Source organism: Haliotis asinina, chromosome 1, assembly GCF_037392515.1.
Source record: "Haliotis asinina isolate JCU_RB_2024 chromosome 1, JCU_Hal_asi_v2, whole genome shotgun sequence".
Taxonomy (NCBI): Eukaryota; Metazoa; Mollusca; class Gastropoda; order Lepetellida; family Haliotidae; genus Haliotis; species Haliotis asinina.
In genome coordinates this window covers 103,571,876-103,590,587 of record NC_090280.1, presented here as the reverse complement: position 1 = coordinate 103,590,587, position 18,712 = coordinate 103,571,876, and the positions used below count along the sequence as shown (strand labels likewise).

The 18,712-nt window shown below is 43.8% G+C and overlaps 2 protein-coding genes across 2 annotated transcripts in view; both read right to left on the bottom strand.

The window, feature by feature from the left end:
- LOC137257492 (uncharacterized) overlaps nt 1-9,953 on the bottom strand; it is a 38,901-nt gene extending 28,948 nt beyond the window's left edge. Inside the window, exon 1 of the mRNA XM_067794830.1 lies at nt 9,898-9,953. The gene's annotated coding sequence lies outside the window, so the exon portion shown is untranslated. The remainder of the gene's footprint in view (nt 1-9,897) is intronic.
- A 4,777-nt stretch (nt 9,954-14,730) lies between these two features.
- Nucleotides 14,731-18,712, bottom strand: part of LOC137257482 (thioredoxin reductase 2, mitochondrial-like) — a 35,912-nt gene continuing 31,930 nt past the window's right edge. The window contains exon 17 of the mRNA XM_067794815.1: nt 14,731-18,177. Coding sequence (XP_067650916.1) covers nt 18,054-18,177 — 124 coding nt within the window. The 3' untranslated portion in view covers nt 14,731-18,053. The remainder of the gene's footprint in view (nt 18,178-18,712) is intronic.

Genomic DNA, 18,712 nt, shown 5'->3' with positions numbered 1-18,712 from the left:
GACCTAAGCTCCGTGCAGATCGGTGAATACCTGACCACCAAGTACGCCCTATGGTTGGACATGCGATCCACGGATGATGATAAACTGCACGGCAGCGGGCGCCGTATAGGTAACGGCAGCGAAGGGATAACCATCCAGATTACTAAGAAAGCTCAAACCGCTGGTAAGTTGAAATTATATCTGTACGTTATTATGGACGCGCAACTTAATATAGACAATGGGAGATTCGTGCAAGCCATCTACTGATGGGGGGTACCCCCCCACACCCCCCAACAATAAACAAGACCCCCAGACCCCCCAGGGGTACCCACAACTACCCACTGACCCACACTGCGCCATAGTGTGCGGGCAGACTGGCTGTGGGAAGACCGTTTTCGTGTTGGATATGTTGGAGGGTTACTACAAGGATGTGTTCGATAACATCGTTATCATGTGCCCTACTCTGAGCATGAATAAAACGTACGCGCGCCCTTGGGTGATGACGGACCCGGACGTACACAAAATCGACCCTGGAACACGCCTGCAGGACTGTTTGAAAACTCTTCACGAGAAATTTAAAGGGGAACCGACGCTGTTCATACTGGACGACTGCAGCGCTAATCGCGAGATAACAAAAAAGAGAGACATGTTATCGTACCTGGCCTTCTCCGGCCGGCATGCAAATCACAGCGTCTGGGTGCTAACGCAGAAGTTCAACTCGGTGTTGAAAGACCTCAGGGAGCAGACGCGATGGGTGGCCTTATTTCACTGCAAGGACAGGGATTCGTTCGAGGAGTGTTTGAGAGAGAACGATGTGATGAGTAAATTAGAACGGGAACGGGTGAAGAAACAGCTCGCTGAAACTAAACACGCTAAGCTCGTACTAAAGACCGACCAACCAGTAGCATATATAGTATGCTAAAGCTAAGCAAAGCTAAGCTAAAGCTAAGCAAAGCTAAGCAAAGCTAAGCAAAGCTAAGCAAAGCTAAGCATAGCTATGATATTTGAAGTATTTGTCGTGTGCAACTTAACATTCATTTCTCTGTGTTTTGCCTGTATCGGGTATTATATAGTTAAAACTAAATCTTACTTGTTATATTATAAGATGGAGTGTGAGGAATTGCTCGAACAATTGGGGGGTTCCCAAACGCCGCCGGCAGGCCCCACTGATGACAAGCGAGAGAAACTGGTGGCGTTGGCTGTTGGCGGCAAAGCCAAACATTACTTTGGAGACTACACTCCAGATAAAATTAACAAAATGTCAGCCGAAGAAATCGATAAGCTGTACGCTAGATACGAGTCCCGGCTCGGAGCAGAAATGACAAAGACAATAGGATCGGCTATGACCCAGATATACACCGGTATTGTATCACACTTCCTTCCCATTCCACCAGAGCGCCGACTTTACCTGTGGGAGGACCTAGATAAAGACCCTTTTATCGAACACGCCGTGAGCTCTATCAGCTGCGGGTTGTACCACAAATATGGTATGTTGTTGGCTCCAGTGACGGCGGCGATTATCACGGCAAAACATTGTCAATTTGAGAGAAAGAATAATAATAATAGTATAGATGGATGCTGCACAGGAAACCCCAGTGAGTCCCGAGGTGATACCCCCAACAGTAACCAGACAGAAGAATCCTAAGAGAGTAGCTGCCGGTAAAAAACGGTGGTGTAACCAACATAAAGTGACCAACCCAACCCGACTGTTGTTGGCTGTAGGTGTAACTGCTGCCGTGGTTATAACATGGTTATACGTGGGGGTACCCTCCCACAGTGAGCCACCACCCCCCACCCCCACTATTGACCCGCATATCATGTTATAATTTAAAATATTTTTATATATACATAATGTCTGAGGGGAAAAAGTTCGTCAACGACGCATACCACGCCACAGTGGTAGCCAGTCTAGCCGTAGGGTACGCTCGGTTGACTAAAATGGTGCTTAAACAACCAACTATCAAGCTAGATTTCAACCTGCAGGATATGGGTATGCTCATAATGAACCTTGGTATGGCGATGGCCACAAAAGACATCCTAGTAAAACAAGGAATAATACCTAATAATATAATGAAATAAATATAGGGATGGCCACGATAGCTATGATGGTCGGTGGGGCGTTAGTGAATGCCCTGGCATTTTCCGGGAGTAATTTCCTCTTCTCGAAACTACGAGATGATCACGCGGCTGAAACACAGGAAGAAAGGAAGCGACACGATCTCGCTACTGAGAAATTACAAAGAGCACAGGCCGAGTACGCTAAAAAACGCCTCCAGAGGATCGATTTTATTAATGAACAGCTCAAGCGTGAAAACCATGCCATTAAAACATTCTACGATGTCGATGAAGCAATGAAAGAATACTATTTACTAACTGGTAAACAATTGGAACCGCTCAATAAACCCACACTCGCTCAGTACTACACACCATCCAAGGGACAAATGAATCGTGAACTGGGCTTCATAGTGTTGGGTATAGCAGCTACTGCGTTGGTTGTGAAGCAATTAAACTAAAACACCTATATAAGTAAACATGAGACCCGCTCCATACCGATGCGAATATATACTTATGGGGAAGACCGAGGCCTGTGGTAGGAAATGCAGGAATCAGGGGTTCTGTTGTTTCCATATGGGAAGTCCTAACTACACGTGTTCTGTGTGTGGTATCGGGGTTAAAGGGCACTACTGTCTATGTAAAGCTCACGGAGCGAACGTAGTCAGACATCAACTCATCTATGAGAATAAAAAAGACTACATAAAAGAACGTAGGCGACTGCTCAAGATAGCCACTTAAGAGTTACCTCCCCTTACTGTGAACCAATTAGACATTAGTTCTCTTAGGTGTAAACACGATGTCTACTGTAAGCGAGCTCAAGCGGGTCGCAAAACAGAGAGGTGTCATCGGGTATTCTCGAATGCGGAAGTCAGCATTGTTGAGATTACTAGGTTTAGAAGCCCCTCCTACAGTAAAACAATTAAAAGCTCAAGCAAAACAGCTTGGACACACGGGTTATTCAAACCTGGGGAGAGCCGGGTTAACCGCATTGTTATCACATGCCCCCGTAGCACGTCCCACTGTAAAACAACTGAAAGCCGAGGCACACGATTTGGGTTTAGGCGGGTATTCCCGTATGAGAAAACCACAGCTTGTAGAATTATTACGACAGAATAGAGCTATTGACCTACAGTTCGTGCGCACTGAGCGCGCTGTAGGCAACTATTTGAGAGGTTGGCGCATGCACGTTGATAGAAACATAGACATTATAGATATCAAGCCTCTGATAGCTGATAAGGTCAACCAGGAACTAAATAATCTAGGAAGTATCAAGTTTCAGATCACAGTGAAAATGTCGCTCGATAAGCAGGTTGGGAGTACCACTGAGTATGTTCAGCCTTACTTCCGAGGCCAACAAGAGGTCGTCACACATGCAGAGACCATTGACGCATCAATCGATAATAGTTTTCAGCAGATACGAGAATACCTAGAACGCTACACACACTTAGGGTCCGGGTGGGCTGTAGATAAAATCGATAATGTCTATCTAGACATAGCTAACTACGTGCCGTTCAGAGGTGGGTGATACCTAGCCTTGCCTCCCTACTATAGGAACAAACATGCCATAGTAAACGTTAAGAATAGAGGAAACGATTGCCTGAGGTTAGCTATCAGGTCAGCCTTATTTCCAGCTGGCACTCATTCAGATAGGCTTTCTAGCTATCCCCAAGACGATGGGCTCAACTGGGATGGTATAGATGAACCCACCCCCATATCCCAGATCACTAAAGTAGAAAAACAGAATAATCTGGCTATAAATGTCTTTGGGCACGAAGGTAACACAACAATAGTACACAGGGTCAGCCCGGTGAAGGATCGCCAAGTTATCAATATATTCATGATCCAGCGAGGTGAAAAGTATCACTACACATGGATAAAACATCTCAGCCGGTTGTTGCACGACCAGTCGAAACACGATGGGGAAAAACACTTTTGTGTACGATGCCTACACGGTTTCAGTCGAGCTGATTTATTAGAATCCCACCGGGATGATTGTCAAGGTGTGGGGCAGACGGCCATACGAGTCGACATGCCTAAGGAAGGTGAAAATATCCTAAAATTCAGTAACCACAAGAACCAAATGTCTGTACCTTATATCATATACGCCGACTTCGAAGCCTTAGTGGTTGGGGAATCCCCCACACCCCCTAGTGTGGGTAGCTTCACCCACAAGACACAAGAGCATAAAGCCTGTTCGTTTGGATACATTGTCGTCCGTTGTGACGGGGAAACGAAAGCTCCGGTAGTGTATAGGGGCCCTGACGCGGCTGAAAGGTTTCTAAAGTGTTTGCAGGAGGAAGAAAAAATTATTAGGAATGCATTGTATAGAATCGCTCCCATGCGTATGACCCGAGCCAACAGGCTAGCTCACGCTAGTAGCACTAACTGTCACGTGTGCGACTCACCACTTAACGGTGATTCGGTGAGAGATCACTGTCACATAACTGGTAAGTATAGAGGCGCCGCTCACAACGCGTGCAACCTCAAGCTTAAAATCAACCCTAAGACAATAAACATCCCCGTTGTCTTTCACAACTTGAGAGGGTACGACTCACACTTGATCATGCAGGCCATCGCGAAAATCGATGGTAATATAACGTGCATCCCCAACAACATGGAGAGATACATCTCCTTCAGCTTAAACGGACTTAGGTTCATTGACTCGTTTCAGTTCCTCCTGTCGTCACTCGACAGTCTGGTCAAGGCCAACAATACCTTCCCTATCACCGATCGATACACAGACGCCGAGACTAGACCCCTGCTTATGAGGAAGGGTGTGTACCCCTATGAGTACATGGATAGTTGGGCCAAGTTCACCGAGACCAGACTACCCCCTATTGACTGCTTTTATAGCAAGCTGAATGAGGCGTCCGTCTCACGAGATGATTACTCGCACGCGACTAACGTATGGAATAAACTGGGTTGTAAGAACCTGGGTGATTATCACGACCTGTACTTGAGGACAGATGTACTGCTGTTAGCCGACGTGTTTGAAACGTTTCGGCAGACATGTTTAAAGCAGTATAAACTCGACCCCGCATGGTATTACACCAGCCCAGGTCTGTCGTGGGACGCCTTGCTTAGAAAGACCGGAGTTAATTTGGAATTGCTCACAGATTACGACATGCACCTATTCATTGAGAAAGGCTTGCGAGGTGGTATTTCCATGGCATCCAAACGATACGCGAAAGCAAATAATCAATACGTGAAAGGTTACGATCCTAACAAACCAACCAATCACATTCTATACCTCGACGCAAACAACCTGTACGGCTGGGCCATGAGCCAGTATCTACCTACAGGGGGATTCGAATGGGTACCCCACGTTGATGTTATGGAGGTTGCACCAGATTCGAACAAAGGGTATATCCTCGAGGTTGACTTAGAGTATCCCAAGGAATTACACACATCACACAACAGCTACCCCCTGGCCCCCGAACGTATGAGGGTTAACCCAGACTGGATGTCTGAGTACCAACATAACTTGTCAGGTGGGCATGTGACAGACGTTGAAAAACTCGTGCCTAACTTAATGAATAAGACCAAGTACATCGTTCACTATCGCAACCTACAGCTGTACCTGTCGTTGGGTATGAGGCTGACCAAAATACACAGGGTGCTCATGTTCGACCAGAGCCCATGGATGGAGCCCTACATCAGAATGAACACAGACCTACGAAAAAAAGCCACCAGTGATTTTGAGAAAAATCTCTACAAACTCATGAACAACTCGATGTTTGGTAAGACTATGGAGAACCTGAGGAAACGCGTGACCGTGAAGCTGGTTCGGTCGAGTGAGGAAGACAAGCTCAGGAGATTGATAGCCAATCCGGCATTCAACCGTAGTAAGATATTCACAGACAACCTGGTTGCCATACACATGAAGAAAAGTCACATAAAATTCAACCGGCCTGTTTACGTGGGGATGAGCATCCTCGATTTATCCAAACACCTGATGTACGACTTTTACTACAACGAGCTCAAGAAACAGTACGGCGACAGGTGTGAAGTGCTGTACACTGACACGGATTCCCTGCTGATGGAGATTCGAACTGAGGACGTGTACGAGGACATGAAAAAACACCTTGATTTATACGACACCAGCGATTACCCTAAGACCCATACCCTACACAGTACGGTAAATAAAAAGGTCCTAGGTAAGATGAAGGACGAGTGTGCTGGCACGCCCATAGCCGAGTATATAGGTTTGAGGCCTAAGATGTACTCCATACTGAAAGCCGACAATAGTGAGATCCGGAAGGCTAAGGGGGTTAAGAAGTATGTGGTGAAACAACACATCAAACACGCCAGATTCAAGGAAGCCCTGTTCAAGACCCGTACCTTTAGACATAAAATGAACACACTTAGAAGTGATGGGCATAAGATATACGGACTGACTATAAACAAGACGTCCCTATCGCCTATGGACACGAAACGTTGGATAGCTATTGATGGAATAAACACATACGCGTATGGACATGAAAAAATTTGAGGCTATTTACTACAGCCCGCGTGGGTACTGGAAAGGAGCTAGCGCAGTAGATAAGCTAGCTAAACTAGCGCGAGTACCCCCGGAGGAAGCCAAAGCGTGGCTTGAAAAACAAGCCCTGTGGCAGATCTATTTGCCGGCACCACGCTACGTGCCTAGAAGGAGGTTCGGTATTAACATACCTAATAGCATTCACCAGGCAGACCTACTGTTCCTACCCCACGACAAGAGGTACAAGTATGCCTTAACCGTAGTGGATGTAGCCAGTCGTTACAAGGAAGCCGAACCCTTGACCACGAAAGATTCGGCCCAGGTAGCCAGAGGATTTGAACGCATATACAAACGCAGCCCACTGACGTGGCCAACAGAGCTGCAAGTTGACCCCGGACGGGAGTTCATGGGTGCCGTGTCACAACTGCTAGCCAAACACGATACAAAGGTCAGGCGTGGCACGGCCGGAGCCCATCGCAGCCAAGCCATAGTTGAGAGATTTAATAGGACTTTGGCTGAGCGCTTGTTCGGCCATCAGTATGCTAGGGAGATGGTCACCCCTGGAAAACGATCGACTGAATGGGTCACGAGGTTACCCAAGGTGGTGTCGGCAATCAACCATGAAGTCACCCGTCTCACCGGTAAGAAACCGGCAGACGCTATCAAATTAAAATCAATAGTTGCAGAGTCGGCCGCTCCATTGCGTGGGAAGGAGAAACAAATACCAGATAGGGCCCTAGTGAGGTATCTATACCAGCCGGGGGAACACGAGGGCGATAGCCGTAAGCGAGCCACCGATCCTATATGGTCAGTCAAAACTTACAACATAGATAAAGTGGATATGAAAGCCGACGAACCTAACTTGTACTACTTGAGGGGTGGGCCGGGTAGGGGGTTTGTAAGAGAAGAATTATTGATCGTACCGTACGGCACAGTGTTACCTCCAACCAAGGCACAGTAATTACCGCCAACTTTTTTGTAGTAGGGGTAATAGTAGCAAGAGCTAATGACCCAACCAAAGCCTTATTTACTAAATAAGGCTTTGTAGAGACATTTTGTGAAAGTGGTCCAGAACTGTCATTCCCTATACTACTAGATCACTTTGTGCACTGTTCAATCATGAACCATGCTGTCTGTCATGCAGCTGGAATGTGGGGACCGAGCGTAAACAGTGTGCACTGTGACGTCACTACTACTGACACTGTCATAGACAGATTAGTTTGGAACTTCACAAAGGTTAGATCCAAAACAGATCAGCAATGAGATGTAATGATTCACACTTTGTAAGCAACAGACCCGTGTTCTCAGACAGCTCCATGACTTAGGTTTCCCATCTACAACCTGACTCGTGATATAACTCACATATGTCAAAGCGGACTCCTCACCACTCACTCACCCTACTTGATCGAGCCTGAAGACCAGCTGTAATTAACGCGCAACCCCAGTTCGGCAACAGCGGGGACACTAGTGAGTGAGTTTAGTTTTACGCCGCTTTTAGCAATATTCCAGCAATATTACGACGGGGACACCAGAAATAGGCTTCACATATTGTACCCATGCGAAAAATGGAACCGGAGTCTACCACTGCACCAGAGACACTGGGACCAATGCTGGTTCCCCTGCGACGTACAAACATTCTCCCGATCTGTGTATTCGTTTATCGCCTGATTACGAAGCTCGTTTATTCATTGTGAGTCTGTGAAACAGATCACTGGAATAACTACATGTATAAGACGTGATACAGTATACCAACAGCATGACGTGAAACCTCTCCACTTCCCCTACACGACACAATCAGCATCTCAACAGCAAAACAGAGGCCATCTAACAACAGGTCGGCAGTGCTGACGTGCGTTATGTGACACGTGGAAGACTGGCATCTCTCATGGTTGTCATAGAAACAAGAAAGGCGTCATAAACAACCTTACAGAAATTCTTAGATACGTTTTTTTTCTATAGGGCTGATGGTTGAGTGATGGTTGGATGGGTGCATTTTGCGTGTTATTTACCCTATGTTTGACACGTGGACACCGTTTGGCTGTGCGGGGACAAGCGTGCTGTAACCAGCGTGCTATAACCTTATATGTCGGCCTCGATGTTCGGAGGAGTCGTAGAGAGACGATTCGGGAAGGTTTCATAGCTTCATGCCTCGCCACTTGGTGGCGCTATATAAGATGTGGCGAGGGTTCAAGACGTCCTAAGTGTTTATGTTTATTGTGCTGCTAAATCATATTTCTAAATACAGAATTATTTCATTCATAAAAAACCTGAATTAGTCTGGTTGTATGGTGATCTGTGTAATACTTGCAATCAATTCGCCATACAACACACATCGTCATAAGGAGTGAGCATATAATGTTTTACGCCGCTTTTAGCAATAGACCAGCAATATCACAGCGCTGGACATCAGAATAGGCTTTACACATTGTACCCATGTGGGGAGCCGAACCCGAACTCTGTCGGCCTGAACGCTTTAACAACTGGCCTACCCCAGCGTCTTATACCAAGGAAGATAATGTCATGGATGTCAGCTTCTTACTAAAAGGAACACGGCGTTTGAGAGTATACACTTACTCCACCATCTCTGCTTCTGAAGCTGTGATGTGAACCACCATAGACTGTTGTACAAGGGTCCATTATAACACTAAAACTGCAAACTCATTCACATTCACTGGGCTCATCCTGTCGGCTTCATAGTACGTTTAACTTTCTTTAAATATTCGTTACAATACTTATAGCAGGGTTTGTGTGTGCGTGCGTGTGTGTGTGTGTGCGCGCGCGTGTGTGTGTGTGTTTGTGAGTGTGTTTGTGTGTATGTTTGTGTGTGTGTTGTGCGTGTGTGTGTTGTGCGCGTGTGTGTGTTTTGTTGTGTTAGCGAGTGTGTGGCGATTTTTATTAGTAATTTTGATGAGTCACTCTTCAGCTTCTAGGATTTATTTTAAACTCGCCCCGCACATCCCCTTCATCCCACCCTCCCATCCATAAGTCAGGTCTGCGAGTCGACTAGCAGATACAATATAGCCTCATCTTGCAGTTTTGTTCATATTTTTCAAATAGTTAGATTTATTATCGGGTAGCATGGTGAATCTACACCACTGATGACTCGGTCTGGTGTACACAAACAGGCAATATATATAGGTAAGCTATAATACTACGTCATATCTCGCACTCTGTGTTCATATCTCACACCTCAACGCGTAGATGTGCATCTTCGACGTCAGTGGTCGAGTCGAAGGGGCCCAAAGATGAGCTTGTCTTGCCTGTACGACCTCTAGCTAACTTCCCGCTGACTCCTACTTTCTGTCAGCCCACGTAATAAACTAGTAATGACAGTAGAGTGAAAGCTGATTGTTGTCAATGTGCACGACTGAGATATGGCTTACCTGTTGGCGACATCAACCTGTGAGGGACACTGTGGTGAATGTGCCTAAGCCCACTTGACCCAGGGATGTCAACACCTCACACCTGCTCTGGACCAATGCAACAGTCAGTGGACCTTAACACTGTCACACCCGACAACTGGGACACCGTCTTAGCACTGGTGTAAAGTCACCGTGAACACAGCCTTGTAGTCATCAGTGGCACTGCCGGTGATGCTGTTCCACACATGCATTGTACAAGATAGTAGACCGCTCCATCAGTGCAGCTCATCTACGGCGAACAAAACGGCTACTTAGTAATATGTATACTGAACAATAAAAGAAACGAAACTTTCGAAAAAATGAATTTTCATAAAAGTAAGCGTTCATCTTTATGTCTGATGTTTAAAAACTTGACAAAAAAAACTAGATGCGTTTCTTTTACTGTTCGGTATATTTGCATTGCCCAACATTGATAGAAGGGGCATAGGTTGCCCAGTCAGTTCATAGTGCAGAGTCACGTCTGGTAGCTGTGATAGAAACATGCTAGTCCTGTGTTCGAATCCAAGATGTAACTGTTCCAAGGTTTGTCAGCACCACTTAGGACTTCCATGATGTCTGCCCGAGCTCAACTGAAATCGCCCCTGTCATCTGACCCGGTGCCAAAGCAACATTCCAGTTCTGAGTATGGCTTTATTCTGCTGTGAACAGTATCCAGCTATATCACGACATGGACACCAGGAATTTGATTCTCAAATTGTACCCATGTGAATTTTTCACCCTCAGTGTCAGACAGTGTCAGACAGTGTCAGACAATGGTTGCTATGGAGCTCCCTATTGTGGAGTTCCCTGCAGCGGCAATTGTTTCTTTAGTTCCTATAGAACAGTGTTTACAGTAAGTTTGGTTTTACGCCAGTTTCAGCAATATTCCAGCAATGTCACGACACTTGCTTAAACTAGAAGTAGAATCTATATCGTGAATGTATCTATTCAATGTTGGGAAATAACATTGTATTATGAATTATTGATTTTATAGCTTCTCTTTCAGTCTGTCCTTTGTGAAGTAAAATCAGTTTGGTTCAGTTTGGTTAATGTTTTACCCCACACTCAGTCATATTCTACCTATACGCAACTGGGATACGATGACATGTGAAACCCGACGATCCGACTCACTTAGACATATATTACAACAAGCCTGGAAGACCAATTCTAACCCGGAAGATAATATAATACATACTTTGTCCATTCATGACGATATGTTGTTGTATGTAGATTTCACCTGTGAAGGCTAGGCGTCGTCGAATTTATTCTGAAGAATGACTGCAATGTCCTGGCCATCTATGCAATATGACTTCCTTCTGGTGCTGCGTGACATTGTTCATCAAACAGACATTCTTGGTCGCTTCAAAGAAATTGGTACGGAAATGACTTCATGTTATTTTCGTCCTCTCATTTCTCGAATGTTATTTCTATGTAGCTTAACAATCATTTTCTGCAATCTGACTGTATCTAATGACTGAGGCGTTCGCTCGTCAGGTTGAAGATCAGGGTTCGATTCCCCACATGGGAACAGTGTATGAAGTCCATTTCTGGTGTTCCCCGTCATATATTGCTAAAAGCGGCGTTATTAACTAAACTCACTTGGTACGGCAACCGGAGGTTGATAGTGTGTCTCTGGTTTGATGTTATCGTGGAACCTAATGCCACCAACCACGAGAACAAATCCTTCACGATAGGTTCTTCACCTCAAATGAGTGAACAAGACGCAGAGGCTACTGGTGATACTTCCGGCACACAGGCTGCACCATGACCTTTCAGGGACACGTGTGACAGAGTATCTGACTTGAAAGCAGTGTACACAAACACTAGATGGCAGCTGATGTCATTCCCCACATCGTGAGATGTCGGTGTGGACTCCACCATATCCGTTTACGCCATTTCTTCATTAACGCCTACTATGGTGAAGACTTGTGTCAAGTTGCAGATGAACTTTACCAAATGGCATAATATGCCAGGACATCTGTAGAGAATCTGCGACTGTTCTGGCACCAGCATAATGACAGTAACCCTAATTTTCTCAGATTCTAGTTAGACAATGGACAAAACTTTGCCTTGCTCAATTTACATCTTTCTAAATGAAAAGGCTCTTCCGTTTCAAAACCTTCCACTACTGACGCTGCAGACAGACGAATGTTTTGTAAAACTAATAAAACCCACACCTATAGTTCGAAATGCCCCTGATTAAGCCCGGAAAGTTCTTTTCATGCTGTTTGGTCAGAAACAAACGTTCCGACTGTCACTTCTTGTAGCTAGTGAGACGTATCATGGTCAGTCAGAAGAAACGTCGCTGTGATCTCCTGAGCAGTAGTAGCAGCAAAACCTCAGATCCAGTTTTGATGAGACTGGGTTACATGAGACTTGGATTCCGCTGGGAACAGACTAATCCGAATAGTATCTTGTCACTACTTCATGAAGAACCTACAGAACAGTCAATGCTGGGGAAACTTCAAACACCTCATCCAGCTCATCTTACATTTCATATGCATCATTTCATTTATTGTTGAGTAGCTTGTCAGCCTGTAGAGAATAGCTACATGCATTGGAAAGAAGACACTGATTCATACAATGTTTAATAAGCATATTTTTCTGATATTACATAATGCATTCTACTGTGTATTTTCATTTTAATGTTCCTCAACACTCAGAGAGGCATTCTCCGCATTAGTCCAACCTATCTAGATCTGTCAGTTGTCCACGAGTGACCTCCTGTCAAAACAACAATAGTTGAGGCTGCTCAGCTGAAATACATGTGGTGTGTGCATTGACTGGCATACATCAGCACGAACGCTGGTCACACCTGTTATTAACACTGCTGTTGCAGTTATATTACTACTGTCTCGGGACATGCTGCTGCATCTCCCAGTTGGCATTGGTCACCAACAGGTAGAAATATAGCATTTGTAATACAACTGGTGTTTCAATAACATAATATTAACACCACTTTATGAGGAACAGTTCCCGGCTAGAATACATAAGTCAGAACGCATCCATGGAGGGTGAGAGAAATGTGTCCAGAATCCAGAATTCCTGCTGCTTGGAATGACATACTCAAATTGCACTGTTGACCTGTTTGGTTTTGACTTAGTCTAGAAACTAGAAAGCTTACAGAAGGGCTCTGATCATGGAGACCACCTACCACGTCAACACACGCTCCAGCAACTGTACTGATTTTACAGTCTGGGGTGACAGGTTGAGTTAATGAACATAATGAGAGGTTACTTGTCACTTTTTTATTGTCTGTCAGGTCAGATGGCACATTTGTAACAGAGCACATAATTATTTAATTGGTGAAAACAATAACATTTCACTTCATAATATATTAAATAAATTCATGCTGTGGTTCACTGGAATAAAATAACAACAACAGCAACATATCAACTGTAATATCCTTCTCTATGAAGAAAGGCCTCACTCTCTGCGACACTTTGTAGGTAGACCATTTGACATCCTGGACGAAGACCTGATCATGGTTACATTGGGATAATTGTTTAGTGAATGTCACAAAACTTAAAGTACTTCTCTGAAAGAAAGAAGATAAATCAGTTGTAATTTTTTGATAAATAAATTGTCGGTTTTCAAAATGTTTCCACAGAATATCAATGATCTGTCACTAGATGTATACTACATAACTTCAAACAGGAATATACCACAGTATATCAATGTTCTGTCACTAGGTGTACACTACACTACTTCAAATGGGGATATACCACAGTATATCAATGTTCTGTCACTAGGTGTATACTACACTACTTCAAATGGGGATATACCACAGTATATCAATGTTCTGTCACTAGGTGTACACTACACTACTTCAAATGGGGATATACCACAGTATATCAATGTTCTGTCACTAGGTGTATATTGCACAGCTTTAAGCAGGAATATACCACAGTATATTGATGTTCTGTCACTAGATGTATACTACACAACTTCAAATGGGGATATACCACAGTATATCAATGTTCTGTCACTAGGTGTATATTACACAGCTTTAAGCAGGGATATACCGCAGTATATCAATGTTCTGTCACTAGATGTATACTACACAACTTCAGACAGGGATATACCACAGTATATCAATGGTCTGTCACTAGATGTATACTACATAACTTCAAACAGGGACATACCACAGTATATCAATGGTCTGTCACTAGGTGTATACTACACAATTTTAAGCAGGGACGTACCACAGTATATCAATGTTCTGTCACTAGGTGTATACTACACAATTTTAAGCAGGAATATACCACAGTATATCAATGTTCTGTCACTAGATGTATACTACACAACTTCAGACAGGGATATACCACAGTAAATCAATGTTCTGTCACTAGGTGTATATTACACAGCTTTAAGCAGGGATATACCACAGTATATCGATGTTCTGTCACTAGATGTATACTACATAACTTCAAACAAGCATATCCCTTGTGTTCCATTTTTACCAAGGTATCCCTACAGACAGTTGAGTGGAATAATATTGACACTGAATGGGAGAAACACAACCATATACACAGAACAGGTGATATGAGGGTGTTTTACATCCATCACTCCACATTAAATCTGCCAATGTTTGGAAACCATCACCTGTGGACTGTGGACTATCACCTCTCCTGAAACCCCATTTGAAGCATGTCAAACATTTATACTGGCTGGCATTAGGTGCATCACTGACTACCCTAAAAGTAAGCTAGACAACATTATGACTAACTCCTTGTCACAAACACCCCCTTAATTCTGAAAAACATCAACAGCATGTGGGCAGGTGTTCTACAAGGGAAAACAGAAGATACTACATTCTGGTCTACGTTAATATTTACTGACATACCAGAAATACATATAAAAATGATTATTTACAAAAACGATCACACAAAATCCAAGTGGCACCATGAATTATTCTAATTTCATGAACTGAGTCAAACTCCTATTAGGTTGAGTAGATTGACTGCTTCTACACACTTCATGTGCTGCAGTAGGAAAATGCACTGCCACTCTAGCAGCGGTTCAGTCATCAGCACAGTGTGACAAGAGTTAACTTAAAGCCGTCTTGGACAGTATTCCTTACATATCACTTACTGTCCGGTCAGTACTGTCATGAAACACAACCATCCTGCTCACAATCCAATAAACACACAGGGTGACCATAGTTAAACCCATGATCATTGGTTCCTGGTCCATCCAAGGGAAGCAACTCAGGGAATTGAAACTCAGTATACACCTTGTTTACCTGTGCCTCCTTTCACTGTTACAGGTATCATGTTTGTAAGTGAGATTCCATAAGATTTAACACAAAGAAATCAGCAGTCTTTCAGTGATAATTTATAAAGCACTTGAAATCTGTAATTGAGATCAGATGAAATCCTTTCACTGTGATTCATATTGACACTGTGTCAGATCACAGTTTCCAACTTATGTCATCGTGAGCATGGTGAAATAAATATGTCAGAACAAACAATGCTTTGGTGCATTTGTTTTCTTTTCTTGTTGAAACTAATGTACCAATGTTTACAAGTTCTCTGTGCTGAGATTAAAGTACAAAACAATCCCCATTTTCTAGTCTATATTAGAAGATTTTGCATAAAGGAGCCAGCATATTGCGTGACCACCAAACACAGCTCATGTTCTGTAACATGACTCTCTGAAATACCTGAACTAAAACATCAGTCTCCATGTCCTGTTCAACTACCGTTGCGATTCAAGTTGACAAATGTGACATTAAAGTCACTCAGATTTTCTTGTTTAATCTCACTGGCTCACTTACTCTTAATATATGACCAGTCCTTGTGATACATACATTATGTATATCACACACTGCCATAAAACAATTCATATGTCCTATGTAACATTATCCGTGTCTACACAAAACCATACATACAGAAACAACACTGAACACCACCCAACAAAATCTTGATTTCCTGGAGGCAACATTGGCACTCGTTAGCTGTACGTACACTAAGGCTGGGTCATGGGTCCATCGGTCCATGGGTGTGGTGGACCGTGAGGTGGAGCAAGGGACACTCTGGGATAATTGGACCCAAGGTTCATCATGTGATATATTGTTTGATCACAACAACAGGGGACATGGAGTAGTCTGGTGGATAAAGCATTTGCCCATCATAGCGAAAGACCTGGGTTCAGGTCCCAACATGGGTACAAGGTGTGAAGCCCATTTCTGGTGTCTTCTGATATTGCTGGAATATTGCTAAAGGCAGCATAAATCCACACTCACTCACTCTGTAATAAAATAGTTATAAGAATAATAAAGCGTCACTATAATACTACATGTCACCATGTCTTCTGTATATCTCTCTGACTCTGCACAGGTATTCTGTCTAATTATGATATGTTGGAGGAAAGTGCACAACCTGACCATTTTATACAGCTGAGCCCCATTTACATGGACTTTCCTGGAAATCCCGCCTACCACATGAGTTTTTAGTGACACGAAACTTTTCTTCTTTAAATGTGCTCACATGCTTGGACTCCACACTTCTGGTCCCAAGAGATTGATTTTTCAATCCATTCCCCATTATTTTCACTAAGAGGTGACCTGATTATCCGATTACCTGAAATGCTTACTTACTGTGTGTGAGATACTTTCACTGTGCTTGTGATTATTGTGTTCAACGCTACCTCGACAGTCATTTCATGTGTGTCTTTGTTAATCACTTGTCAACACATACAACATGGCAGCAAGGAAATGCAATTAAGAGTGTTATAAGCAATGACTACATCTAACAAATATATAATGCATTATCATGATTCTGTGCAATCACTTAAAAATGTGATGGACTTGCTGAGAAAACTAACAGACATTAAACCAACGGAACAGGCTGTGCTCATGGAGTTCTTTACTTCATGAAGGCAAATGTACATACATTGTAAACTTACCTACAGTATGGACGTTAGTGCTAAGTGCAGTTTACATCTTGGTGTGTACCAACCCTACTACTCATTGTTGTTGTTCATCATCTGTTTATTATTATGTGTGACTTGAATATGTAAATCTGAAAGATTGATTGTCATTGTGCAACTCCCGAATGTGTTTCAAATAGTCGGACAACTTGCTATCTGGAAGATTTTCGGACATTACCAAACTGTCCATATAAACAGGGTTCAACTGTACCAGCATAATTTGTGCCAAAGATTTCACAAAACAATTCCTAATTGGACATTTTGTAAGCAGGTGCAGGCTCTCGAGATATACAGAGCGTACAAAGGTAGAGTCAGGTATTACACATTAGTGTACCCAGGAACAAACATTGGGTTCGTTCCAACCCAGGTTGACATATTGTTAAACATTCCTTGATCATCAAAGGCTCTTGGTTAGGAGACACATATTATGTCTAGTCTCGGACATGTCTCACACAGTCAACCATGGCCATGACTCACAACATCACTATATACAAGCACTCGCTAAAACACTGATCTTGAGAGGACCACAGGCAAAGGGAGACTACTCTGTAAAACCTCCAACATGTTTGACTTCTGTGAGTTTGTAAACATGTCTTCAAACGTCAGAGATCTCTCCAGTGCATGTGTCCTCTCTACATCCAGACTATTTACAAATAACTGTCCCTGTCCCTTAAGGAATCTGTGCAAAACAGTTAGAATAACGGTTTGTCAGAATAATGGTTTGTCAGAATAATGTTTTGCCTCAGGCATTTTGGCTGATAATCATTTGTTTATCATGGTCTTAAAATCAGTTTCCAACTGAACTTCAGAATTATTGAATTTAGATACTTGCAAAGAACATGTGATCAGTGAATTTAGAGCATAACGACAATTCACTCATGTTTCTTTGCAACATTGCAGCTCAAACTAACGCATACCACTGGGGTCACTGAACACTGTTGAACACCAACCAAAGGTATGACATTAGTCACCCTCCGCGTTGTGCGTACAGGGTTGTGAATGATAGAGAACAACACACAATGGACGCACACCATGGTATTGGTAGAAGACAACAGTAGGGATCAGTCACTGATATGTACTTTCTACTCTTCCTATGGATTCTGCACAGATTCAAGGGATGCTGTCACCCCTAACACAAAGGACTCTTCCCAGCAGGAGAGTCCACTCTATGAGATGGGGGTTCCAGGTGCAGGGACAGTCTAACCTCAGCAGCCTGTGACAGTGGGGTCAAGACCTGACCGCTTTGTGATGTGAATCTTGACCATCTCTTCCGCACATGTGGGGTGAATCCCGACTGTTGCTGCAATGTTGCTGTACGTGGCCCCACATCTGAAACACAAAGTGAGGGAGTCAACTGGGGGGTGAGTGAGAGAGTGAGCTGATGAGTGACTGAGTGAGTGGGTGTGTGAGTGAGTGAACTGGTGGTTGAGTGAGTGAGCTGGCGAGTGCGTGAGTGAGCTAGTGAGTGAGTGAACTGATGGGTGACTGAGGAAGTGAGTGAACTGGTGGGTGAGTGAGTGGGTGAGCGAGCTAGTGTGACTGAACTGGTGAGTGAGTGAGTGAACTGGTGGGTGGGTGAGTGAGTGAGCTGGTGAGTGAGTCAGTGATCTGGTGGGTGAGTAGGTGAGAGTGTGCTGATGGGTGAGGGAGTGAGTTAACTGGTGGGTGAGTTGGTGAGAGTGTTCTGTAGAGGTGAGCTAGTGGATGAGTGAGTAAGTGAACTGGCGGGTGAGTGGGTGAGTGGGTGAGTAGGTGAGAGTGTTCTGTAGGAGTGAGCTAGTGGATGAGTGAGTAAGTGAACTGGCGGGTGAGTGGGTGAGGTAGTGAGCTGGTGAGTGAGTGAGTGAATGAACTCAATAAGAAT